The 27,594-nt window shown below is 39.2% G+C and overlaps 1 protein-coding gene across 1 annotated transcript in view; it reads left to right on the top strand.

Moving 5' to 3' along the window:
- The window catches only part of mdga2a (MAM domain containing glycosylphosphatidylinositol anchor 2a), a 132,169-nt gene that overhangs the window by 15,925 nt on the left and 88,650 nt on the right, over positions 1-27,594 (top strand). The window contains exon 2 of the mRNA XM_079459242.1: positions 17,299-17,438. Within this exon, the coding sequence (XP_079315368.1) occupies positions 17,299-17,438 (140 nt within the window). The remainder of the gene's footprint in view (positions 1-17,298; positions 17,439-27,594) is intronic.

The following is a 27,594-nucleotide window of genomic DNA, read 5'->3' as shown; positions in this document are numbered from 1 at the left end:
TGAGCTGCGTTTCCCGTTATGAGAAAGGAGAATACGTTTACGGGCCATTTAGTGCTCCGCTTTTTACTTTCGGTTCTGAGGTGATGTAAGTCTGGCTGTGCATGAGTGTTTCATCAGGTGTCGTTTGGAGGGGACATGTCTCCACCACTTTTCGGAAAAAAATAAGAAATATTTGCAGAAGGTGTGTTTTTGTTGAGGGGCTATTAACATCTAAAACACGTGGAAAACGCATGATGTGCTGCTTTCTCACCATTTCCAGTTGGTCACACTCGACTCCAGAAATGCGGCCAGTATGAAATGCATGCATCATCCACGCTCGCTGCTTGTGCATGAAGTATAAGCACACTAAAATGTAAACCAACAAACAAGGGACATTTTAATCATAGGAATAAACAGTTTTTAAGTGTAATGCACAGCAACAGCCATGTGACCTTCCCCAAATGACAGTTTGGGAACCATGAGAGCTGGAGTCAAAAGCGGAATAGCCAATGGCTATATAAATATTCCCAACAAGTTATTACAGAAACAATTTATTCAAGTATTGTTTTTGTCGTCTTTGTCCCCACCACTTTTCAAAACAAAGTTACACCACTTTTGGTTGAGAATTGGCTGCGTCTGATCTTTGATGTTTGAGAGCTGGCTGTAACAGAGGCAAGACACAAAGTTCAAACGAGACTAATGTGCAATTTGATTTCATCATTTGTAAATCACAAATCAAATATTATTAATTAGTTATTCGTTTATTTGTTTGAATGATTCCCTGGGTGTTTCTGTTTTTGTTCGATCAGTATTCTGTGGTGGAAAACAGGTTACAGTATAATAACGTTATTTAGTTAAACTTGCCGCAGTGATATGAAACTGTAATGTGGTTGACAGATCTATAACTACTTTATAGTTGTGCGCTTCCTGAAAAATAATGCACACTCTTAGAATGTTCACCAGTCGCCAGCCACTCACAATGAAGCATTCAACAGCCCCCTTGGTGTAATCAATAATAACCAATAAGCTTAGTTTATCATGCTTTCCCATACTTTGTACATGTTATACGGTGCCAAATGAATGTTTATTTTTTTGGGAAACTTCAATTGTGTGCTCCTAAAAGTTGGACTGTGCACCTAAATGTTTTAATTATGTTACTGTAGAGCCCTGCTTTTGTGCAAGGAGAAGCTTCCATGTATGTTACATGTTCTTGATTGAACCGTACAAACTGGCAAAGAGCCATTTCAGAACCTCTATTTTTAGGAATGTACAGGCACATACAGTAGATGGGATCTAATGAGTGTGTAGGAGGGGGAGAGAGTGAGAAATGGCAATTGACAAATCTCACCTTAAGCTTATCTTTGTCCATAGCTCTCTGCGGACCACCCACACATGTGCCTGAGCAGCCAGAGCTTTTAAGTTCGATTTAAGGCTGCTTGGAGGATGCCGGGCCAGGTGTTGGGGCAGACCTGACATCAGGCAATGTGCAAGAAAGTCAGATATCAAGGACATGTACATTATCTGTCTCAACCCAATCACATTCCTGCCAATAACCATTTCTACCCCTTAAGGAAACTTTGAAAAGTGCCCCGGCAACCACTGCTCACACCAATATTCCGATATTGATTTCAAGTTGTATATGCAAACTAATTTCACATTTTCAATCATGTGTAAATTAAGCCTATATTTTTCCCATTAGCGACTACAAGGAATCTCATATGTCTAATGTGTAAATCCCCAACCGATAAGAGTGAACATTTATATTTAAAATGTACTCAAACTGCATTAATAGTCCTCAAAGGCCACTTATTGATCATGCTACATAATCCTGAAACCACAAACCGCACTGACAACAGCTGCGATTGGAATGACACAGTGTTTCCCATTCCTTGATGAGACTATGGCGGGGCACCATAATCGATTTTGTTCCGCCACAGTCTTAAAACAAGCCAATTTTGTTTTAATAATAAAAAAAAATTATAGCGCTGAATGCTGCACCGTTGTTTCGTTGTTGTGCCATCGTTCACAGCTAGAAGGAATGCATGCTCGCTCTATACTGCTTAAGCTTTCGCGGTTAAATCTCAGACGCGCGAACTGGCAGGATTTGAGACATCACCGAGCCATACAGAATACAACATTGTTTGAGGGAGGTAAAATCTAACTAATGCTTCAGTGTTCACCGCAGTTGTCCACGATTAAAACATGATTTTATCAGTGTACGACAGAGCAAACAGATAGCATTATGCGTTTGCATCATTATGTTCAGCTTCCAGATTATTTCCAGCTAAAATAGGAGTCTGCATTAGGGACATTTGACAAACACAATTTTCTGTTGATTAAAATGAGCAGCGCATCTACATAACGGAGCTGTATACATCACGCGCACCCATGACATTTATAATGATGATCTTTCGGCGCTATCTCCTCTAATATCCTTGTTTATCGCTAAAAGCACTTCGCTTAACCCTTTCCACTATAGCTCTGATCGTGCTCATGAATGAAAATTGTTCTTGTCATGACATAAAATGACTCGTATCAGATACATTTTGGTAATATATATTTGGGATTTTCAGTAATAGAAAAAGTAATAATTAATTCATTGTTTAATATGTTATTATTACTGGTTCTAACTTAACTATTTTCATAATGTTAATGTACTATAAGTCATTCTAATATACTACAAATACAAAAACATATATGCGATTGTAATATATGCGATTAACGTATGTTAATAAAACATTTTGTTCAACTGTTAAACTTTTTTGATGGCTCTTGGCTCATGCTCTACATGTTTTGAATATTTGTGAACTCCCATTTTACCATGTGGTGTGCCCCATTATCACCATTTATATCTATGGAGCCAATGATTCAATACTACAATTGCATTCTTTATAGACTGAGTCACATCATTTTGCTCTTAAAATGCACCAGATTGCAGCATTTACCTTGAAAATATGCTCAGATTTCTTTTACGGGAGTGCATGCCCCCAGACCCCCCTATACAAAATTGGGTTTAGCTCCCATAGCTCTGTGGGAAAGACTAAATGACAACAGCATATGGCGCCTCACCAGAACGTGCTTTGTGCATACATGGAATACAATTACATCAGGCCATTATTTCAGGGATGACATGTTTTTGCAAGCCTACTTTTTTCAATCTCTCTAGCACTGAATGCAAACCATAATCTAATCATCACTTTTCATGCGGACAGCATGCGGCATCAATGGATAAGCTTCTCTGTAAGCCATAAGCAGCTTTCCCAAATTTCATTACTGCCCCCCCATGATCAGGTGTTGTGTTCAAACAGGCCCAGACTCTGCGTTTCGAGGTGCCTTTGATACCGCTGATGAGAAATCAATGCATTTGTCTCAGTGCAGCGGGAGGAAATCACGCCGGTTGTTTAGCATTTGGAGGCGTTCTTGCCATGCCCCAGAAGTAGTGGGCTTATATTGGTAAAGTGGAATGCTGAGATTGGAGGCGTGAAATACGAGATGTGATTGAAATGTGAAGCTTACGGATATGCGTTGCATTCTGCAAACTGAGCTCCAACTGGGAGAGACGTGCTGAGCTGATCAAAGATAAATTTTATTTTTCTACATTTGTCACATTTGACGGCTATACTTGATTGCATGCGCACATATAAACACACGGTATTCATAAATCAGGTTGAAGTGATAGAGTTATGTTGTGACAATTACAAAGTTTTTTCATAGTAGAGATGAATCATGGTCTATGTCTTTATTTTACAGCCTTTTCTCTCTGCGTGAGCAGTGCTTTGTGAATTAGGATGCGCTGTCATGTTCTGCCATTTTTAAAACCGACCAGAAATATTGCCAGAAATAATAATAATGAATACGTGATTCATGTGCAGTTTGTGTTATCAAATGGATTTGCAAAAACATAGACTAGGACTTTCGGAACATTTCAGATTGTAGTTGAGCAAACGTTGCCAGGTTGACATGGTTAGGCAAAAACAACAAATTACTTAAGTTATTTTTAACGTACAGTAGAAGATAATTTTCAAGGATATGATTAAAGATTTTAAGATATTTTAAGATTGCAAAAACTATACATATTACTTTATCTCTTCATTGGCTATTTGTTCAGTATTAAAGACATAAGGTACTTCAGAGTAGAAAAATAAGCACATACATTACCACGGGTAGTAAGGGTGCTCCGGTCAGTATTTTGAGGGGCCGATTACCAATCTTTAGAACCAGTATTGGCCGATACGATCCCCGATTACCAATCACAGCCTTCTATTCATCATGTGGAATTATTTATTTACCTCTTTTAAGGAACAATTATAAGGGCTGGGTGTATGACGGAATATTCCGTTACCGTGGAATTAAATGTCATTGATTGTGCATATTCATACTTCATTTTGTTATACATGTTGTCTATCTTCCTACTGTATACATATGATATAGCCAAAAGATAAATATATATAAATAAGTCTAATTATCAGAACTTAATCTGCTATCTTTAGTACATTTTAAAATCGTTTCATTTACTTAAAGTAAATCAATCTAAGTAAAATGAGGTATATAGAATTTTCACGAGAGATTTTTACTGTGAAATATATCTTTACCGTGAAAAAATGACTCATTACGTGAAATAGATTTTTGGTCATTCTGCCCACCCTTACATTACCTAATTAATTAAGAGATGGAAAGGAATCATAAATTGACAAAAGTAAATGATAGCAGCCATAGGAACAGAGTAAAACCCAGCTTTGTTGTTTAACAATTATGAAAAAACAACAGAATAAAAAAACACGTACAAACTGCAAAACTTTCAGGAAACGACAACCCCATTGAGATGATTGACACACTAGTAACCATAGTAATGTTTTGTCATATCACAGCTGTAAGAATATAACCCGCTAGGTATCTGTTATTTTTCAGAGATTGGCTTCGTCCATCAATTAAACATCAATGTACCTCTGACAGATGCGCTGTGTTTTGTCTTTTGCAGTGTTCCCATGTTCATTTATTTTTAACCACTTTTATGTTTGTTGTTTGGACTTAGATTATAAAGCTCGACATTTTAGGTGTTAAAAAAGGTCAGTTGCCGATAGAAGAGATTTTTGAAATGATTAGAATTATTAAGGTTTATTTCGGGCTTGTCTTTCTTTGCTTTTTATTTGAAGATCTTGCAACACTGTCACTTTATGGAAGGGTTAGTGAGAGCGGCATTAGCCCCGTGTCAAATTTGTGAAAAGAAAGACTTCTTTTCTAGCACCTCGCATACAGATGAAAACCCCTGATGGTCGTTTAGATACGTCATGAACACAAAGTTAATGAGTTTGGCTCCGTACACACTGCCTACAGTTTTGGTAATGCTGTTGTCACTGAATCTGCATTTCTCTGGGCTTAATTTGAAAGTATAATGCAGTAATCACTCTTGGAAACCAAATTTATCTGCAGTGTGTATGTGTATCAGTTTATCAAAGAGGAATGACAGGGAACCGACAGCTGAGTGAGTGACTTAGCTGAGCGTTCCAGAACTCATACTAGAGGTCTTCACGCAGTTATTTGTGGACCCGAACTCGAAGAGACCTGTGAATTTGCTATGAAGGTCCGACCCATCTTATAATTTTAAGGTCGGACTCGGACTCCAAATCTTAAATTTAGTACCTGAACCTGACGCGGACCTCAATATTATTTGAGAACTGGACCCGAACCCGGCTGGACCTAACTCCACCCACTCGGCACATATTCCACAGCAAATTCAGTCCGTAAACAAGTTGCGAAAATAAAAAAAATTTCTCTTTACTACTGTAAGTGGCCTTCTATTTTCCTGACTACAATTCAATCCTCCTTTGTTTCATTCCTTTCTCTTGTGTAACATGTGTAATTCCAGTTATTATTCCAGCTTCAAAAGTCCTGCCAGGGTGACGAATGACAGCCACTTTGCACGTTTGGTTGTTGTCAAATAAATAAAACTTTGGCTTATTGAACTACAATAATGATTGCTTGTTTAGTGCCATCCATGACCGCTGACATTAGCAGAACTTGTATGCTATCATCTCTGAGCCGAGTCTGACCAAAATCTTTAGACATAACAAGACGGTTCATTCATATCATAAACATGAGGGAAAAAGAGAAGACACGCTTTTCTCATGAAGGCATCCCTGATCACAGACTGCTTGCAGTAATTCTGCGGCGGAGTTTTGCTCCTAATGGCTGAGGATGCTCATGTTTGTCCCTTATTTCCAAACTCTCGTCCTAATTTTGACTAAACACACGCACAGTGCTCTCTGATCGTGGAGTTGTTCTCTGATAAACTCTGGTATTACAAACAATGTTAAACAGACCGAAGAAATACATTTGGGACGCGATCTGGACCCGGCTGACCATATTAAATGGTCTCCTTCCTTAAGACCTCTACCTCATACCTACGGTCTACACATTTTGTCTCATTTGATCCTTATAGAGATCACCGATCAAGCAGAGCACCCTTAACTACTAGCCTTGAAATACATGGCAAGTGTGAAAGCTTGAAATGGATGTAACATCTTCTTTATTACCAGGATCGTTCCAGTTTAAGTGCAATAGATCAAAGGAAGCAGAAATATTAAAAATGCTTAATCCTTGTTAGAAAATGCAACATATGACGCAAACCAAGTTTGTCAGTGGTTGGCTGAAAGGTCACCCACTGAGCTGATGTGAATCCAGATCTACCTCATTACTATTTCAATAGCCAAACAAACCAGACTTGTCAGATGAAAGCCACTAAGCAGACTAAAGTCAACAAACTGAGTCCCCAGACTAAACAAAGGTTTCTGCATACTGAACTGTGTGTCTTTAAGCCTTTCTGCTCATTTTCAGAGAAGCAGAGAAGAAAAATAGTCTCATGTGATTCGCACGAGGGGTCACTACAAGGAACAGGTCAAATGCACATGCATTTTATTGTTTCTCTTTACGTTTTAGTTTTTTGTTGTTGGTTCTACACATAGCAAAATATATAATCATTTGTTCCATTTTGTGAACTGTTTGAAAGCCCTGTATTTTTTCAGTTGTGAAAGTTCCTATGGCGGGCTGGTGGGGGCGCTGTTGAGGGAATATAAAGGTTAACAGATAGAAAATGATATAACAATTAATGAATATTAACTACGTGAGATGTAACAAAGTGAGATGTGTTCGTATCTCTGTTCCTTGCTCACTAGCTCTGTTTGTTGTTGGTAATTGTGTGTTGTTTATCCTAGTTTGGAGCTGAAGTCTTCGATTTTTTATTTGTTGAAGTTGTTAAGTTGAAGTGAATTGTTTGCTGATTTTTTAGTGGTTCTTCACCATTGTTAATGTTGTAAGGTATTAAACGGTAAATGTTTCACATTTAAATCCACTTTGTGGGCACATTTTGGTTTTAAGTACAAGAATGGGAATAGTGTACATCAAGTACTTTTACTGCCATTGCTTTAATGTGGACTTGATGTTTAAAGATTTCTGTGTGTTGTGGTGTAAATGATTAATCAATTAATAGATTAATAAATCTAAATGGTAATCGATATAAGAAAAATAATAAGAATTCTCGTAAAAGAATATTTCTGAAAATTGACATCTGGATTCTGGAATGTTATTTTGACCTTTAAATAATGTTGGGAACAGTCCATTTTGTACTATAATTTTAAATGAACTGGCCGACTCCTGTTGTTAATAATGTTAATAAGTGTTAAGTAAAGAAATGTTGCTGTCAAAACAATGAAACAGTGTTAATATGCATTAATTGTACTTCATTAGCCAGCATATTGTAGGTTGCTATTGATTAGTATTATACATTTTTGGTACTAACTGGCCATCTGTCAGAGTGTCACCTCCCTATGACCCAAATGCTGGAATTTGCTCCAGCCCTCCTGCAACCCAGAGGACCCAAGTGGGTTTAGCGGAGAGATGGATGGAGTATTGTTATTGGTATTTTATTTCTTCACAAAATGCAATTCAGACTTCTTTCAGATTACATACTTGCAGCGTTAAAGGGTGACTGTGACCTACTGTATTGTGTTCATAGCAGTTGACTCGGAGCTCACGCAGTGGTATATGAGCATTGAAGGCTGAAGCTGGAGCTGTTTGTCTAAAGGGCATAACTCGGCAGACTAGACATTCTGCATCATTCACATCATCTTTTCATGAAAATGCAGCCAATCAACGGGAACTTTCCTGCAGTGAGAACACTGAAACAAGCCTTTGAATTAGGATAAAGAGGGTCCAGTGTATTATAATTGGTAATGTAACAAATGTTATGGCTATCAGAAGTCAGCTGAGCTAAATTTGGAGAAAAACAGGTTTAAACTTAGGTGATGAAAATAAAAGCACAACAGTCAAGTATCACAAGTAAAAGTCACTTTACATTTGTAAAATAACAAACATTACGGACAACAACTAGTAAGTAGTGAAGCAAGTTTTACATTGTTTATCATGGGCAAAGGCCCGGAGGTGGCTCACATGAGCAGCAGACCGCCGATAAACTCCCGGTGCTCCAGACGGTGAGCTCCCCCATCTCACAGAAACATTTTAGGCCTATAGAAAAACTTTGCATGCCGTAGTTTGTGCATTGATACACCTTCATCCTTTATGTTATGTGGTTTACTTTGATAGGTGAACCGTCTTTGTAGTGTTAAGAGGGGAAGGGTTTTTTGCAGCTCCGCCGATATGTCCTTAAACATCAGCTATAGCCATTGTAAATCTGTATTTTTCAGCAACGAAAGTACATTTTGACACAATATTTTCAGAGATGATAGACATGAGGTTATAGAATAATATTTTAATGAAAAACTAATTTTGACCAAAAAGTGACTTTCAATAAAAATAAAAAATGACTGAAAACGTCCCAGCGTGATATCCGACGGGGTTTCCCAGATGGCATCACAAATTGTTATTCATTCAAAAAAGTACCACTCATAGTACTCGTGAATACATCAAGATTTTTATAAAGTTGTTGAATATGTCAACATTATAAACGTTAATAATGGATAAATTGAACCGACTCAACCTTGATTATAACATTATATTATGCATTATAACAGCAGGTAAAATAACAAAATTATCAGTCTTAGCATCATACATTTTGAGTTGAATTCCCAAGCATTACTTTATTATCTTGAAGCAAAAAGGTTGTGTTGAGTTCAGAGTCAGCTAAATTGGATTTAAGGTAAGGCTACGGCTTTGCTGTCATTGCCAGTTTAGCTGTGTGTTCTTTTTGCTAAAGTCGAAGAAACAACGGTGTAGAGTAAGCACAGTATTGCCCTGTCCTGATTCATCCTTGGCCTGAAATTTTATCCACGGACGGATTGGCCCTGGCCTTCACCATCTGTTGGCATGCACAAGCTTCTATTTTATATTAGTAAAATGTTAGCCTACCAAAACATATTTTGTTTTTTATGCCAAATTGCTTATAATACGTATAAATAATTGGGATGCTCCAAGTCCGTGTCTAGAGGCCTTGTGCGATATGGCACTAGTTATATTAATTATCTTTGTTCTTCCTTTCTGAACAACGGATGGTACTAGGTGTAATAATCATGAATTTAGCTTCATTGCCCTGGGTGGTGCCTTAATTGTAGGGTCTGAGCTTGTAGCCCCTCCATTAACTATGCATCACGTGTGATTATTAATAACCATTAGAAATAATCGGATGTTTAAAATAGCACCGTCAACCAGAATGTGAATGCGTATATAGGCCTTATAGAATAAGTGCCAGGCTAATGAAAAGTAATGAGTCGTTTTGCAGCGCTTATTCAATCGAGCTGCTCTGCAATTGAAGAAGCAAGGAAATTCCATCAGCCCCCGGCCCGGCAGGCCCACACAGGGCCTTGTTTCCTTTATTAGTCGATAAAATGAGTGCACGTCAAACGATACACCCAAGATCTGGACGGTCTTTTGCGTCCCCCGGCTCATATGAAATAACCTGAACCCAGTAGGGGGACAGGTCAATTTAATAATGTCTCAGAATTTTCCTGAGATTATCAGTATATGAAAGACAAATGCATTTTACTCTTTATGTGGCCACAGGCTGTACATCGTGAAAACAAATGTGTTGCCAGGTTGGCTGGGGGTTAATCCGCGTGGCTGGAAACCAGTGGCGCAACAGCAGTTGTCGTACCATGTGTATCAAAGTGATAATCGGTTGGCCAGTGGCTCACTCCACACGATTGGGTTATTATCCTCCTCTGTCTGTGTCTGATTAGAGTGATTGAGCAAAAGGGAGCTGTGCTGTAATAAAAGGATTAATGTTACCAGGCCTTTTGGAACAGAGGGGTTATGATGTAATGCTGCACCCCGACTTTATTTGGCATTTCAAATTGACATTTTTAATAAGTACTTATACTTTCTGGTTCCATGGTCTTCATTAGATACATTTTTATAAGAAATGCCTGCTGATATTTTTTGTGGCAATTTTAATTTACCATGGTGTGCTAAAAACCAATACAAGTAAAAAATACACCTAACAAAAAAGATCAGTGATTCTGATCTTCTGTAATCTTACCATCTGCCCTCAAACTCTTGTTTGCAGTAATTCTGTTAGCTGGATTATTTTAAATTAATTTTAAATAGCTTGTAAAAAACGATTAAGCATCATAACTTGCAAAGAAAACTCTTTCATGTCAATCCAAAACATTGTCTTTGCAAGTTATGATGTTTATTTATAATTTACTGTATGTATTCAGGTGTTACATTGAACTTCAAGTTTCTCACAAATATTTCATACATTTTTCAGCAAAGGCTGGCTACTTTAAAGATTCTAGATTTAGGGCTGTCAAACAATTAATCGCATTCCAGAATAAAAGTTTGTGTTTACATGATACATCTATGTAATGCCCATATCAATTTTGTATTTATAAACATATATGTATTTATAAACATATATGTATTTAAAAAATATTTACATATATTTATTTTTATTATATATTCATATTTAATAATTTAATATTTTTTATAATTGAATAAAAAACTATTAGTTGAATTTTTGAACTTTTTTCGCATTTAAAGAAGCCGTATGGGACATTGACATCTAGAGGTTGAGCTTGGTATCACAGTGTAAATTGAAAATATTAGAGAGACATGTTTAGCCAAGTTTGGATAGAAGCGTCTGCTAAGTGCATAAATGTAAATGTACTGTAGATTTTGTATGCTGGACAGCTTGGCCTGCTGCCACTTCAATTTCAAAATGCAGCGGTTGTTTTTATACATCCAATCAAATCGCAGAGAAAGACGAAAGCCACACTATTTTTCTCATTCGAAATTCCATTTCTCTCAGAAATGATTCAAAATACGGATGTAAAAACGAGGACTTTTTAGTAAACTATACTATTCACTAAAAACTATATAAAAATCCTACAGTGGATACTATGAACCATACAGAAAATAGACTAAATCTGTTAAAATAGTGTATAATGTACTTAACTATGTTCATAAACCAGTACATTTTCTTTTGTTTTCAGGTCTACATAAATTTAACTAAAATTTTTAATAAAGTAAAATAAAATAATATTTTTATGAATTGACTAGCACATTAACTTCCATTTACGATAGTAAATAAAATACTAAGTGGTCAGATTATAATAAAATCAAAGGGAGATAGTGTGGTAAAATGGCAGTGTTATAACTTATTCACGTTAACTGGACTTTTATTTGTCACCGCAAAGGTTGTTTTGTGAGTAGCTTCAATTAAAAGGATCAGAGATGGCGTATTTTTGTAGGCTAACCCGGAATTAACTGCCTCGCTGGTTCCCTCGACCAAACGCCTATGCATTTTTCTTATAGACTTTTGGAAGATTGACCCCTAGGTCAAATGAGGAGGTGTTAGCTGCCTCAAATGTGCCTGTAGTAGCAGTAACCATAGTGATCAAATGCCATTGTCTATGACTGAGCTGGTGATTTTTCTGGATTAAAAAAATGGACAGCATAACTGCCACATAAAGGCAATGAAGAGACAAAAAACAATCACCTCGTTTTTTCAACAATGTAAGTATCCTATGCCTGTTGTCTTTTCCCAGATGTGGCAGATTAGTTTTGTTATTTATTTGTATTATAGTCTCTTGCACTTAGCAAACCCAGCAAAACGTGGAGATCGTGACTATGCCAAAAGGTGAATGGACAGGGGCAAATTGTGAATTAACACAACATTTTTTTGGGATAAATCAATAAATGTATTATCAGGAAATAACGTTTTATCTGGACTTGCAAGACTAATTTAGGGTCCTCGCATAACATTATGATCATTTCATCTAACCCAATGTACTGTATAAATTGAGAGAGGTAAATTGACTGATTTATGTTTAAATATAAAAAAACATATTTTGCAGAAGGCATGAAGTTATGGTGGGTGATTGGCATACTAGACAGTTTGATCAATGCTCATCGCACCTGTGCCACATATTCTGTTGTTTTTCCATCCAAAACCCGAAGGCAGACTTTACAACCCCAAAACAAACAAATGTGTCTTCTCCACAGTCTCAGACTGCTTATCTCTGCCTTGACGTCTGTTACTATTATCGACGGCGGCATGAGAATGGCTTTCCATCAGCCCGTCTTCATTGCTGTGTTTATTCCCATTAACTGCGTCTCTTAACGTTAAATTTGCTCTGTAATAATGTACGATATGTACATTTTGTAATGTGATCAAGAGGCAAATGCAGCAAGCAATTTCCATCAAACCCACGTGTATCCATTTGGACCGTTTGTTTGTTGGAGCCTCCTTTTATTCGGTTTTCTGATATCTATCCATTTAATGTCATTATAGTGAGTAACTTGGCCTTGTACTTGCTGGCTTTTGGTGCGAAACAGAAATTAACTTGAATTGACCACCTTTAATCAGCCAGACTGAAATGCTTCTTAATCGTATCAGGCAGTGATCATAAATCTTTGTTTCACACTATAGGAGGAAGCCACCGAGCAGGCTATTTTTTTCTGGAATACGGGCAGATATTACTGTCGAAATCAAAGCATGCTTGATTGGGAGAACATCCAAAAGCGCTTCAATTTCCAGACAGAGCTGCTCCCACACATGGTTGACTGTGATACGGACCCAAACCTGAATCATCCTCCAGAGTGGATGAAGCAATCACACAGCTGCCGGTTTGATTGATCCGGGCAGGAAAAGCCCAACATGATGCCCGTGGACTGCTTACTGAGATACTAAGATCATTCCAGGAAATTAAACTTGAAAGTTCAGCCTCATTTTGTAGAATATGTGGAATGTATCTCAGGTTCTCTAGACAGCGCTTACGTTATACACCGTGACAGTGCGAGATCGGAGTGTTAATTTATTGTTGTAAATGTATAGTGCTGTACATGCTATGGGTCGGTATGGAGGTTCTCATTTCATTTTAACCCACCGGACAGAATTAAGAAGTGCTAATAGATTAGAAGCTAATTGATGTCTTGGGGACCGTGGCAAAACTGTTCTGTTAAGTTAAGCTCTAGGGCCAGTTTTACAGGCAAACTGTCCTACCAAAGGATATATTAAATATTTTTATATATAAAAATATATTTTACATTTATAAAAATACATGCATTATTAACACAAAACTTTGTATAAATACATCACACACATGCTGCACATGCGGGAAACACGGTCACATATGCTCCCTAAATTTAACATGTGCAACCTCAAAATATATTTGGGAGCATTTGTGTGAGTGCACATTGTGTTGTGCGACCTGTTTTTATTACTGTACAGAACACGCTAATAACTGCACAAAGTATTTGCGTGCTGTGAGCTACAGTAACAGGCACAACCATTCATAGACAACGTGATTGTCTATGCCGCGGTGCTAATTTCCCACAATTTTTCTGTAATAATGTGCGATATGTACATTTTGTAATGTGATCAAGAGGCAAATGCAGCAAGCAATTTCCATCAAACCCACGTGTATCCATTTGGACCGTTTGTTTGTTGGAGCCTCCTTTTATCCGTTTTTCTGATATCTATCCATTTAATGTCATTATAGTGAGTAACTTGGAGTAACAAGACGAGATTTTAAAGAATATTTACCGTGAAATAATCATTTCTGGTGACAGTGCGGACCTGTGTTAACACTTGTTTGAGGAGCTGCGGACGTTTTCTCTGTCACAAATTTAGAATAAACCAACGACCTGCTTAAGACGACACAATGCAGTTCATTGCCTCAAATAAAATTTATTTTAAAATGAAAAGAAACCCATTTCATAGAATCGATCGGGTAAAAATGTATCATCATTTTTATTCTGATACTTAAAAGATTGGGAAGCAATGATATTCACTTGTAGTTTGGCTTGATTCTTTGTAATGCTTATGTCATTCATATAATTCCCTCATGACGTTGTCTTGTAACTCGCATAGATAAAATAATCCTCTTCTTCCCATATGAGTGGTCCCCGATCTGTGAGGATTGACCAGCTGTCGCAGCTCCACACGTAAAACCGCCAAAGCAGCATCATTATTCAATAATAACCCGAAGCACACATGCACAACCTTTTGAAACCAGTTCAATGATGTCTGTTTCACCATTTTTTGACGTCATACAAATGGTATCATATGGCGGGCGGGTTGTGAGAAAGATGCCGATATTCTAAAAATAGATGGTGTGAAACTAGGCCAGAGCGCAGAGCAGACAGCTGGCACACAGGAAGATAATACTTTGGTTTATTTTTTTTTCTTTCTGTTTCAGCATCCAGCAGAGACCTTGCAACATAAGGCTTTTCGGGAGTGTTTCCTGTCATTGCCCAAATACACAGTGGGTGTGCAGTGTGTTAGATAAGAGAGATGTGTTCAATTCAGATGATAGCAGTCTCTATTACAGTTATGTGCCTACTTCTGACCAATTGTTTACACGTTGAACCTTACGATTATACGCTGCATTTTGTCAGGAGGAAATACGTGATTTATTAATTTTTTTAGAGAGCATTTTGTACACTTGACTAGGGTTGGGAATCGCTTCTAATGTATCGATTCCGATTCCAAATTCGATTCTGCTCATCGATTCCGATTCCTAATGATTCTTAGTTTCAATTCCAAGGCGTGAAAAAGCAATAAATGTCAAGCAGAATTTAAAATATACATTTTGTGCCATTACTTACAGCTTAATAAAGTGTGAGAAGGGGATCTCACGTGCAGCATCATGTGCCGGTGTTCTGTTGAATTGTCCTACCCTGTCAGATTTTCCTACCGCAGGGCATAAATTTATGTAATCTAAACCACAAAGACAAAATAAACAGGGAGGATTATTTTATAATGCAAAAATACCCTGTCAAATTCTCCTACCAGTATTAAATAAATATGTACAATGATTTAACAACGGAAATCCACTATCGGTTTCCCGTAGCAGTATACAATAACCCAGATGTTTTTATTGTGCAAAAAAAAAGACGTAACATTGATGTGTCGTAATTCTTGTAATACGATACGATGAACCAACCGTAGACGCTTTGCCATATTGCTGGTGCCACCATTGCTGGTCTTGCAACAAAATAGTTCGTCACAATATATACACTTAGCTTTGTCTTTTTGTGATATCGCAAAATGCAGCCATTCTTTAGAGCGCCTTCCATGATCCATCGTGTGAACTGACTTTTAGTATTCGAGCAGAAGGTCCTCGCAGATGGCTGTGTCAGGTCATGTGACTCAGGTCTTGAAAGATGACGTGAAAATGATGTGACTGTGCGGTCGGAATCGTTAAGTGGAATCGACATTTAAGAAAAAAAGAATTGGAATCGAATTTGATTCCTAACCCTACACTTGACTATGCAGAATCAGGTGTAATATCTATTTTGCCTCTGTCTTTTTCAACAAAAGACAATTTCACTAGTTCACACTTGATATGAAAAGATATGCTCCGGGATTTGAGATTTGGTAGATTCGTTTGATTATCTGATGTGTTCCTCACGAACTTTGTTAATGAAACTTCATATCAAATCTGATCTGAAGTGAATTATTGTTGGATAGCCTAAAAATAAGTTCTCCCCGATACCTAAAGTAATGCAAAGTAGTGTTTATTTAAATGATGCCTTTTGTATATGTAAAGTTTTTTTTTTCAATATTACTGGATTTATTTACTGTATAAATACCAAAAAATACCATTTAATTGAATGATTTATAAAGATTCATTCATTCACACTCATGTTGTTCAAAACCTTTATGACTTCATTCTTTGGAACACAAAAGAAGATATTTTGATCTCAGTGTTTTGTGTCCATACGCTGGAAGTCAGTGAAGTTTAACGTTAACTGATACCCAAAGTTCTTCAAAATTTTTTATTTTGTGTTTCACAGAAGATAGAAAGTCAGACGGCATGAGGGTGAGCAAATGAGGAAATAGTTGTTATTTTTGGTTGAACTATCCCTTTAACATCACACTGTGCTCACCCAGGAAAGGAGCCAGTAAGCAACTTTAAGATATTTTTGTCTGCATTTTCTATTCATCAATATCAAATCATGATCAAATGTTATAATCATCACATATCCAGACTTGCAATGTACCTGAGCACACTTTCTATATTTTACAAACCTGATTCAGGTGCCTGCATCACAGCGATGTACATTCTGCTTCAGTCTGCCGCATTCAGTAAACCAGCATTCAGAACCGCCCCACATGAATGAGATTTACACGGTGCAAATTGCATTGAGAACTACATTTCTGGATGCGTTTTCAGCCATTATCTGATTTGCATAATTCATAGTGAACTGCCACTAAAACAATGCAGACAACGCATGCAGATATAACTATAAGAGGGCGCAATTCATTAGCAAATTTTCCCCACTTTGATACCTACATTGTTACACGGTAACCTCGGTAAAGCTGATGCGTAAGGAGCCTTTGCCAAGTGTGAACTATAAAACGGCAATAAACAGTAGAAAACCCGAAAGAGCTTCAATGAGAATATGTGAGCGTGGTGCAGAAATTGCATCCTTGAAATGCTCGGTAATTGGAGATCAGTGCAGGAAACATCATCAACCAGCCACACTGCAGTGAAGCACAGCTCAGTTCTTCTGCTTAGAGGGGAAATCAATAATAGGCACTCTTCCTCATCAGTCGCCTACACATCATTGGGATGTAATATAAGATAATGCTTAGAAGAGGGTATTTTTGTGTGCAAAATGGGTCGGAAATGCAAGTCTTAAGATCTCTCCAAGCGAACAGAGCGAGTCACCGGTGCCGTGCAAATTACATCTGTTGGAGCAATGTGAATGATTACAATGCCTCACCTTGAATTTGATTTGCTTGAAAGCATCGGCCTCACCGGGCATGGGTTTATTTTTTTCCACGGCGGCTTGCTGTATGACGATATGACCTTACATTATCTGGATATATAACTCTTTGCTTTTTTTTCTTCAACGCAGCTCCCCCAAACGTCCGGATTATCCACTCCGGTCACGCATGCAACATAGAGGAGGAACGCTACACTGAGAGGGTGTATACTATCCGAGAGGGGGAGACCTTGGAGCTGACCTGTCTGGTCTCGGGGCATCCACGGCCACAGGTGAGATTCTTGGTGTTTACTAACCTCTGACCCTTCGATAGTCAGAATAGAGCGGTTTATAACCTGGGTACCTTCACGTCACCCAGTGGGCGAGACGCTCGCAAAGGGGCACAAAATTCGGTTGTTTGCAGAGGAAATACAATTTGTGAAGCGTTGCTGAAAAAAATGCAATTTAGTGGAAAGGGATCATAATAAAAAACAAATAAGAAAAGAATAACTAGCCGTGAGATTAACTGCTGAAAATGAATTTGAGTTGCATATCGACGTATAGAGAAAGACATCCTGTGATGGTGAAAAAATACAATAGACTAGAGTTTGATTCTTGAACTTGCAATTTATTAAAGAGCACTGATATAACAGAGAGCACAGAATGAGAGAAAACTGCTTTATACTTCATAACCGATCCCATTATAAAACATTCTTTTGTCTCTTTATCAACTTTTATTACAGACATCATCTAATAGTTTTTTGTTAGTGTTTAAAGAGATAGTTCACCTAAAATGAAAATTCCCCCCAACTACGGCGGTAGCTATTGACGTTCATTAGTTTTGTGTCCATACAATAGAAGTGAATGGGTACCGCTTGTTGTTTGGTTACCAACATTCTTCAAAATATCTTAATTTAATTTTCTGCAGAAGAAAGAAGGTCATACAGGTTTGAAATGACAAGAACGTGAGAAAATGATCGCAGATTTTTCATTTTTGGCTGAACCTTGCCTTAAACACGTTTTTACATTTTTCTATGTTTTAGATCTTCTTCACATGCCACCTGCACTACCTTTACCGACCCCCAGGGGTTCAATGAGCAAGGATTTATAATATATTGTGATTTAATGAAATAAGGTGGAGTTACAGTACAATAAATACTAAGTCAAGTTTATGCTTCTCGCCTCAAATTGATGCCATATAATACTGAATAATGTCAGATGTGATCGTGACAGAAATATACCAAAATACGTTGGTTATGCTCCCCATAGTTATTATTCATGCTGTAGTACTCTCCATTTCAGCCTCACTGAAGTGGTCTTAATTCTCTCAACGGATCTTGCAGAGTGCTTATCAGTCCCGTAGCCTGTGTGTGGTTATAGATAGGCAGCACTCTACACCTCTCATCTGGGTCTCAGTGCTGCATTTTCAGTGGAGAGGAAGAGCAGCCCCAGTGAGTGAGCGAGTGCAGAGAGCAGACAGCCGCAGGGGAAATCACTGAATCTGCACGACTGCAAGAGAGAACTCGGTGATTCCCTGTGGATCTCTGTCAGACCTAGGAAAGCAAGCAAGAGTCCTAAAATCTAAATGTTTACTAAGAAATCCTCCTTACTGTGTTGTGGCGTAGTAAGCTTTTATTTAGCATTCTGTACACGCTATGTTAGAAAATGACAAATATTTTTTTTTTCTAACACTTGTGTCAATACATCAGAAAGAATTCTGTGCTACACGCATGCATGGGCTCATATTGACCATCTTTGGAGTAATAAAGCATTTTAAGTTTTGAAAAGTAATATTTGGCTGGGGTGCTTTTTGGTTGCAGTCTGTGGTCTTGAAGGGATAGTTCACCTTTAAAATGTTAATCCTATTTATTAAAGCCCTCTTGTCATTTAAAACCTGTATGACTTTCTTTCTTCTGCAGAACACAAAACAAGATCTTTAGAAAAATGTCGGTAACAGAAAATCGTTGGTCCCCTTTGACCAACGGTATTTGGTTTCCAAATTTATTTTGATCTTTTAATTGTTTTTCCTTTCTTTTTATTGACCTTTTCTTTAGAAGTTTTTTGTACCTATACATCAACTAAACATATAACAAAACAACCTATGAAACACCACAACAAGTACACAAGCATACACCCTTTCATGGGGCTGTCGAGGTGAAGGGATTTCCTGTGGAGTGATTTTGAGTGGCTCACCAGCACGGTTTGCGATATTTCTGCCATTAATCCAGAATTTGATGCCAAAAAATTAAGATTTGTTGTTGGGCTGTTATTGTGTAACATATTTTGGTGTTTAACTAACAAAGAAGACCAATTACAAATATATATATATATATATATATATATATATATATATATATTTATTTATTGGTAAATGCAGAATAACACAGAGCTATAAAAAAGCAAGGTGGGCTACAAGCATTTCTATGAAAGAAAATGCTTAATACCAACCAGTTTATGATAAATAATATTGTATTTTGCCTTGATCATTTTGATTAAAGTCATTTCAAACTTTAAAGCTGTATTTAGAAGCAGACATTGCCTTTCTGTCATGTCAGTTTCAGTTTGAGTGCTCAGGACTTATCATGCATTTATATTTGATTCAGCTAAATACGAATAGTATTTTTACTTTTTGAATAATTTATGAATATAACTTTCTTAAGTCATATTTTCATAGCCAATTCATGTGTCACTCATTATACATGCATGTTCAAGATAACAAAATCACATATTTGCATATAATACAGAATTGCAGTTAGCGTGACAGTCCTACCCTTTCATGCATACATTCAATTTACACTTCTTAAAAAAATTAACAAATTACATCTTTAATGTTTTGCAGAATAAAGAAAATCTCACAGGTTGAAAATGACAACTGGATGGGAAAATTATGACAGAATTTTATCTTTAAAGGTGAACTCTTTCCTTAAAAGAGAACACTTTGTCGTAATACAAGATTATATAGAATTTTGTTTTTTATAGAAAATTAAAAAGCTAAATTGAGTGGTTATCCATTCATGGTGTTGTCAAAACATTGAACACAAAAATAATGGATAATACAATCAATACAGTCACATATGATAACTACAATTATATCTGTTGTAAAGCTGTATTCATTGTATTCTTATACCACACAAGAACATTTAATCACTGTATGACCATACAAATAAAGATTTCACAATGAAATGGTTTTTAAGTTCAAATCGCTGACTAACAAATACTTTTATTGATAAATAATATTATATTCTTGAGGGGTGAAAAATCAGTACAAATGCTTTTCTAGGGCTCTTCTCTAGAGCAAGAATGTGTCATGCCAAAAAGATTGTAACACTTTAACATGTTATTCGGTCATCTCTTATACTTATTATCCATTTTATTGCCAGACAGTATCTAGCATTTGCATATTTAAAAAAAATATTAATAGAAATGAGTGAGATTTGCATTTCATTGCTGTCATAAACGAGTTCAATTCCTGCTAGAAGAAAACAGAAAATGAATGTTAAAGCCGTTACACACTAGAAGCGATAAGGCGGAGCGAACGTTCGATGGTATGACGTGCCGGAATTAAAACAATGACAAAAAAACCTCCAAAAGTTTCATTCCACCTAGAGTCAGTTCCTACAACATGTAGGAATTCATGTATTTTTTAGGCAATGAATTGAGTTTTATGATTGGTTTACAGTAATGGTGATATGTGGTTTTAATTTTTGAAACAAGTAGCCGCTGAGACGTTTTTGGCTGAGGAAAGCTGCAGCATTTTATATGCTCGGTGTTGCTTTTTCCTCCCAGTCCTCATTGTAAATAGATAGAATATTTCTGCTGGCTGCCTCATTTTCAATAAATGAACTTGTAGCGATGTCTCATCTCTGGCTTTTGCTGACTCGTTCGCCGTGTGCGTACATGAATCACACTTTTTTGCTTTAAAGCAATCTTGCCATCCTTATTTTGGCACATTAATCTGAGTAAACTTCTGAATAATGACAGTATTTCCAGATCTCTCCTAATTAGTCAGGTGTATTAAGTCTATGCAGTCAGATAACGTGCTAGCGGCAGTTCAATAAAGTACTGCAAAAATACTATGATAGAAGCAGCAAAGCTTCTGTAAGACAGGGCAAACACAACATACAGTCTTGAGCTGTCATGGATAAAGTGTTATCATTAGCTATTTAAGGTACACATGTGTACTGTGACTGAATTAAATAGTATATTTTAAGTGCAATTTAACCACGAGGAATACATTTATTGGTACGAATTATCTATACTTAAAGAAAGTTTTTTCGCATCTCCCCAGCTGCCGTGCCGTCGTTAGATAGAAGTGTATATCCGATGCATAGTAAAAAATATCATCCAAAGTAGTACACCATCTGGATATGTCTTGCCTACTGTCTTTTGCATACTGAGCTTTTGCACATACGACTCATTACACATACTGATTAAATAGTGTATAGTCATGGAAGTGAATGATTTCAGGCACAGGGACTATGTAAACTAAATACATATAGTCCTAGTGTCCAAATTATTATAATAATAAATCCTTTTTTTTGTAATTGAACAAGAGTACATTTAAATTAAAACATTTGCAATAATGTAAACAAAAATTGGAGTTGTATTAGCACCTATTGTACTATTGCTCTTTGTTTATTGCTCCCCGAACCCTTTGTAAGTCGTTTTGGATAAAAGCGTCTGCTAAATGACTAAATGTAAATGTATTTATGTGTTGTTGTGGTTCCAATTTTATTTTTAAGTTCATATCTTCTCCCACATTGTTTAAATCTATTTCTGAGTACATTTTTTATAGTTGAATACAGAATAGACGCAACCAGTAAACAGACTGAATGAATGGCTGGATGTAAATGACAGATAATTAGACTTCTATAGACAAAAGAGTTCTTAGCTCTTGCTGTTCTTAGTCTTGAACTCTTGATAATTCAGATTAAACACACTCGCTGTGTGTCTTAATGAATGATTATGTGTGGCTCTGCTCCAAAATCTCTCTCAGTCAAATTAGCACCAGGGTCATCTAAAACTGCTTTCTGACCATGCAGCAGTCAAATCTTAATTCATGTTGAGGAACATTAATCAGTAATTACTGTGACCCTTTAAAACACTATTTTCTAAGGTTTGCCTTTTGTTTCAGTTCCTCCCACAGACAATGAGAGCCAGAGCAGGAGAAGCCCTGGGCTGCTTTATGATAGACTGCGGAAGCTGGAGGCTATATATAGAGCTCTTTATGGGCATTCTGTCTGCATTTGACATACTGAGGCTATCGTCTCTGAACTATCATCAGGGTCCTGATTTAGACAGCCTAAAGCACGGAAATGCTTAAACATTATGTATATACATTATATTATATCATAATTTCCTTTATTATTAAATGCAACGTTATGTTATTGAATGTGTTCGAGACTTTGTAGTTTACAAGCCACAGGGTTCGTACAAGGTCCTCAAAGTACTTAAATTGCCCTTTTAAAACCTTTAAAACAGTTATATATGAGGTACTTGAAAAAGTGCTTAAATTATTGAAATATGCTATTATAATATTTGCACAAGCTGCTTTTGAAGTGATTATCATTTGATGTCATTTACAGATAAAGTTGTTCCGTGTAGTGCACAACGTCTTTTTGCCCAGCCTGTGAACTATGTAGTGCACGTACCATTGGACAATGTAACTCATAGCAACAATTCAATAGCAACAACTCAAGAGGGCATGAGAGCGCTGGAATTCAAGAGTGCTTGAGAGTCCTTGAGTTGAAAGCGCTTAAAAATCAAGAGTGCTTGAAAGTGATGGAAATTTCGGTAAAATTTCTTCACGATACGATGTCTAAAGAATACTTAACTGAAAATGAAAATAAATACACATTTATTTGTATATAACATGGCATATACTGGTTGCATATTAAAAAATAATTCTGCTTGTGAAGAACAACACACAAAGACATTGCAATATTAGAAGAATATAAGACTCCATGAGCATTTGTGCAGAAAACCCATGAAATGTATACTCAGTTTAGAAGTACATTGTAACCCATAAAGTCAGACATCACATACAAGTGAGGGAAATAATGTGCCCTTAAAATGACAAAGACCCAAAACATATTGCCAAGACAACCAAAGAGCGGTTTAAGGAGAAGTAGATTAAAAGTCATAGCCCATGGGTCGGCAACCTTTGCGACCAAAAGAGCCATTTTGCGGCTCCAGACACATTTTATTTGGTAAGGAGATGGCTCAAAATAGCTCTTTTTTGTTTGAACCTTTAAATTACTTTAACACAGGTTGTTATGCATGTAAGGTAGTTGTTACCCAGTTGTACCACAAGGTGACAATATAGTGCGATTGTTATTGTATTTATATGTTAGCTATAAATTATTATGTTGTCCTTGGTAATAAGTGGGAGTGTTGCAATAGAAGACTAGTGTCGACTTTTCTCTGTGAACTTTTGTTTTGGCTTTTGTTTTTTCTGCGTTTCATTAACAGCTATTAGAGACCGTCCACTCTCCGCATACGGACATCATCAGTAAACATTAGAAGCGTGCTAGGATTTAAACTATGCAGGCTAAAGACCTAAAAGTTTGGGTTAAAGACAGAAAACGTACAAGCAGAATGTTTTCTCACCATTCCATTTCTAACACACGCACACAGTGTTCGGCGCTGTCTCACACGTCAAAGCAGAAATGTTTTTTCTGTCATCGCCGGTCGCACTCATATGTACATTGCATGCACTTATTTCGTCTATTCTTACGAAATAGCTATAAATGCAAATACTGGGTAAATGTGTAAGCTTTATCAGATATTTCGTGAAGAAATCAGGACAGAAGTGGTCAAAGTGGACAAAATAGACGGATTACTGTGGCAGGAGCAAACAGGTATGTGCCTTTTTCATCCACTTGTGATCCGATCGACCAAAACGCATCTTATTTCCAAGCACAAACAGGGCCTTATAAAGACTGCAATGAGCTGAAGCAGGGGGGCAGAAGCGCAACATGCGGCTGGAGAGCTACGGGTTACCGACACCTGTCCTAGACATCCTCTAGACCCTAGTCCTATAGAAAATCTGTGAAGGAGGCGAAAACTCCAATTTGCTGAGCGACAGGCAAGAAACTGTACTCGGTTACTAACGTAACCTCGGTTCCCTGAGATACGGGAACGAGTACTGCGTAGCAGGACGCTATGGGGAAAACAAATTTTTCTCCGATGACTGAAGCAATTCAATAGCGCAGTGAAAACTGCACGCTCATTGGTTGGAAAAAAGTTAAACTTTAAACCAATGGTAGCGGAGCTGCCGGACCAATGGCGATGATACCCGCCAGAAGGGGCGGCTATATAAGCCGACGCATCGCCATAGAGTCCTCAGGTTACTTCGACTGAAGCGACGACAATATCTCAGGGAAACGATCGTTCCCTATCGATACTTCACTCGTACTGCGTAGCAGGACGCTATGGGGAACCAGTATAATCACGCCGTGCTACAAATGGAACGAAAAACACAGTTAGTCTCGGAGCCTTGGCTCGGAGACGGGGTAGAACAGGGAATCCCTGAGAAGGCGGAGAAGGCCAAGCTAGTAGGTGGCCTAGTCCGGTTAATCGTCCCAAAAAATATTAGGTGCTGGCGTGGCTATAGAGCCGGGGCTCGGAGGAGGGTAGAGCAGAGAGCGTAATAACCTGTGCTCTGAACGGAGTAGAGAGCACCTTAGGTACATAGCCATGCCTTGTTTTGAGGACGACCTTGGCGTCGTTAGGCCCAAATTCAAGACAGGATGGGCTTACAGAGAGAGCCTGTAGGTCGCCCACACGCTTCACCGATGCTAAAGCGAGAAGCAGGGCGGTCTTCAGCGTTAAGGAATGGAGGTCCACAGATAGCAGAGGCTCAAAGGGAGGACTCTTTAGAGCCCTCAGGACCGTGGGCAGATCCCAAATGGGAACTGTAAGAGGGCGAGGGGGGTGTAGCCGCCTGGAACCCTTCAAGAAACGAACGATGAGGTCGTTTTTGCCCACTCCTTTTCCCTCGATGTGGGTATGTGAGGCTGAAATGGCTGCCACATAGACTTTGAGCATGGAAGGGGCACGGCCGTTATCCAACAACTCTTGCAAGAATGACAGTATCAGCGATATGTCACAGGACACCGGGTCAGCGCCGCGTGGTGTACACCAGGAGACAATTTGAGGGCATCGAGACGTCTAGTGGACGGGGCTCTAGCCTGGGATATGGTGTCCGTAGGCTCCCGTCGAGAGGCCAAAGGTGTAGAGCCCACAGCTCTGGCTGGGGGTGCCATATCGTGTTCCCTGCCTGAGAGAGGAGGTCCCGCCTCAGGGGAATGGGCCATGGGGCTGCTACTAGCAGCTGAGAGAGATCTGCGACCCAAGGCTGGTTCTTCCACAAAGGGGCTACCAATAGCACTCGGTGCGCTTGATCCCTGATCCTCCTGATCGTCTGCTGTAAGAGAGCGATCGGGGGAAAAGCATAGAGGAGCCGGTTGGGCCAAGTGTGGGCCAATGTGTCCCTGCCCTTAGAAAAGAACGTTGGGCAATGAGTATTGTCTTCTGAGGCGAAAAGGTCGACTTCTGCCTTCCGAAGATTTGCCAGATTCGCTGAACCGAAATCCGGAGCGTCCATTCGTCCGAAGGAACGTTGCTCCGAGATAGCATATCTGCCCCCCGGTTCAGTCTGCCTGGAGCGTGAGTTGCCCTCAGTGAGCGCAGATTGGACTGGGCCCATTCCAAGAGGCGTAATACCATGGAAAACAGTCGTCTTAAGGAGAGGCCTCCCTGGTGATTTATGTAAGATACCACCGTCATGCTGTCTGATCAGACTAAGACATGGCAATCCTTTAGCACCGGCAGAAAGTAGCGAAGAGCCAACCATACTGCCTGCATTTCCAGGTAGTTGATGTGGAGGCTTCTTTCCTGGTTCCTGGTTCGACCAGTGGCCGAAGGCAGGTTCGCCGTCGCACAGAGCCCCCCAACCCGTGTTGGAGGTGTCTGTCGTGACCACTTTCCGGCTGCACGTGGAGCCCAGGGGCATACCCTGCTCTAGCCAAAGGGGATCTTTCCACGAGGCTAGGGCGGTTACGCAGGCTTGGTTCACCAGAACACGCAGACGTCCAAGACGCCAAGCGTGTGGAGGAACTCTGGGCTTCAGCCAGTACTGGAGGGGGCGCATCCGGAGGATCCCCAGACTCAGCACTTGAGATGCGGAGGCCATAAGGCCCAGCATTTTCTGAAAAACCCTGAGGGGGCGTGAAACCCTGGGTGTGAATGAGGCCGCAAGCCGTCGAATAGCCAGAGCTTGTTCTGGCGATATTCTGGCAGTCATGCGATTTGAGTCGAAGACTGCCCCCAGGAACGATATACGTTGGCTGGGGGACAGTGCACTCTTGGCAAAGTTGATCCTGAGGCCCAGGCATTTCAAATGGCTGAGGAGGAGGGATCTGTGGGACCGTAGCTCGTCCTCCGACTTGGCTAGAACAAGCCAGTCGTCGAGGTAGTTCAGAATGCGGATTCCCTTCTGTCTGGGAGGGGAAAGAGCCGCATCCATGCACTTTGTGAAAGTGCGGGGAGCTAGAGAGAGTCCGAATGGAAGGACCATGTACTGATATGCAACCCCCTCATAGGCAAATCTCAAGAATCGCCTGTGACGGGGGGCTATCTGGATGTGGAAGTATGCGTCTTCCAGATCCAGAGAGAAGAACCAGTCCTCTGGGCGTATTTGCGAGAGGATCTTCTTCACCGTGATCATTCTGAAGCGCAGTTTCATAAGGGCGCGATTCAGATGTCTGAGATCGAGGATGGGGCAGAGGCCGCCGTCCTTCTTTGGTACGAAGAAGTATCGGCTGTAGAAGCCTGACTCGATTTGGTCTGGAGAAACCATTTCTATGGCTCCTTTGTCCAGTAAGTTCCTCAACTCCGTGTGCAGAACGTGTGAATTTGAGTTCTGTACTCGGGTGTGGACGACCCCGCGGAAGCGCGGGGGTCGATGAGCAAACTGGAGTGAATATCCTCGAGATATTATACCCAGAACCCAATCTGACACACCGGGGATGGCTCGCCAGGCCTTGGCCCGCGTGGCAAAGGGTTGGGTGCAATGGGGAGGTACGCCGCCTCTTGGGGGCTTGACTCCCAAGAACAATGGAAGAGGAAGATTGCTCTTTTTTTGACAATGTTTGTGTTTTATTAAACATTTTGCGGAATGTTGTGTGGGCATTAGAACAGGCCCCGCACTTACAACTTTGCACATTATCAACACTTTGCCTGCACCCGGAACTGAAAGGGGTGACTGGGCAGACATGAGAGCGATCTTTGACGGAGGGCCAGCCGGAGCGGGCCCTGTAGCCTTCCTCTTCCTTGCATCGGTCTCAGGAGGGAGCCTGAGTCGCAGGGTCCAGCGTGATCTTAGGCCGGGGACCCTGTCGTGGGGGATGCGGGTAGCGCCTTCCCGATCGGGAGCGTTGACGACCG

The sequence above is a fragment of the Barbatula barbatula genome (assembly GCF_947034865.1).
Source record: "Barbatula barbatula genome assembly, chromosome: 6".
In the NCBI taxonomy this organism is placed as follows: Eukaryota; Metazoa; Chordata; class Actinopteri; order Cypriniformes; family Nemacheilidae; genus Barbatula; species Barbatula barbatula.
The sequence above is the reverse complement of the archived record's forward strand: the minus strand, read 5'-3'. Positions and strand labels throughout refer to the sequence as shown.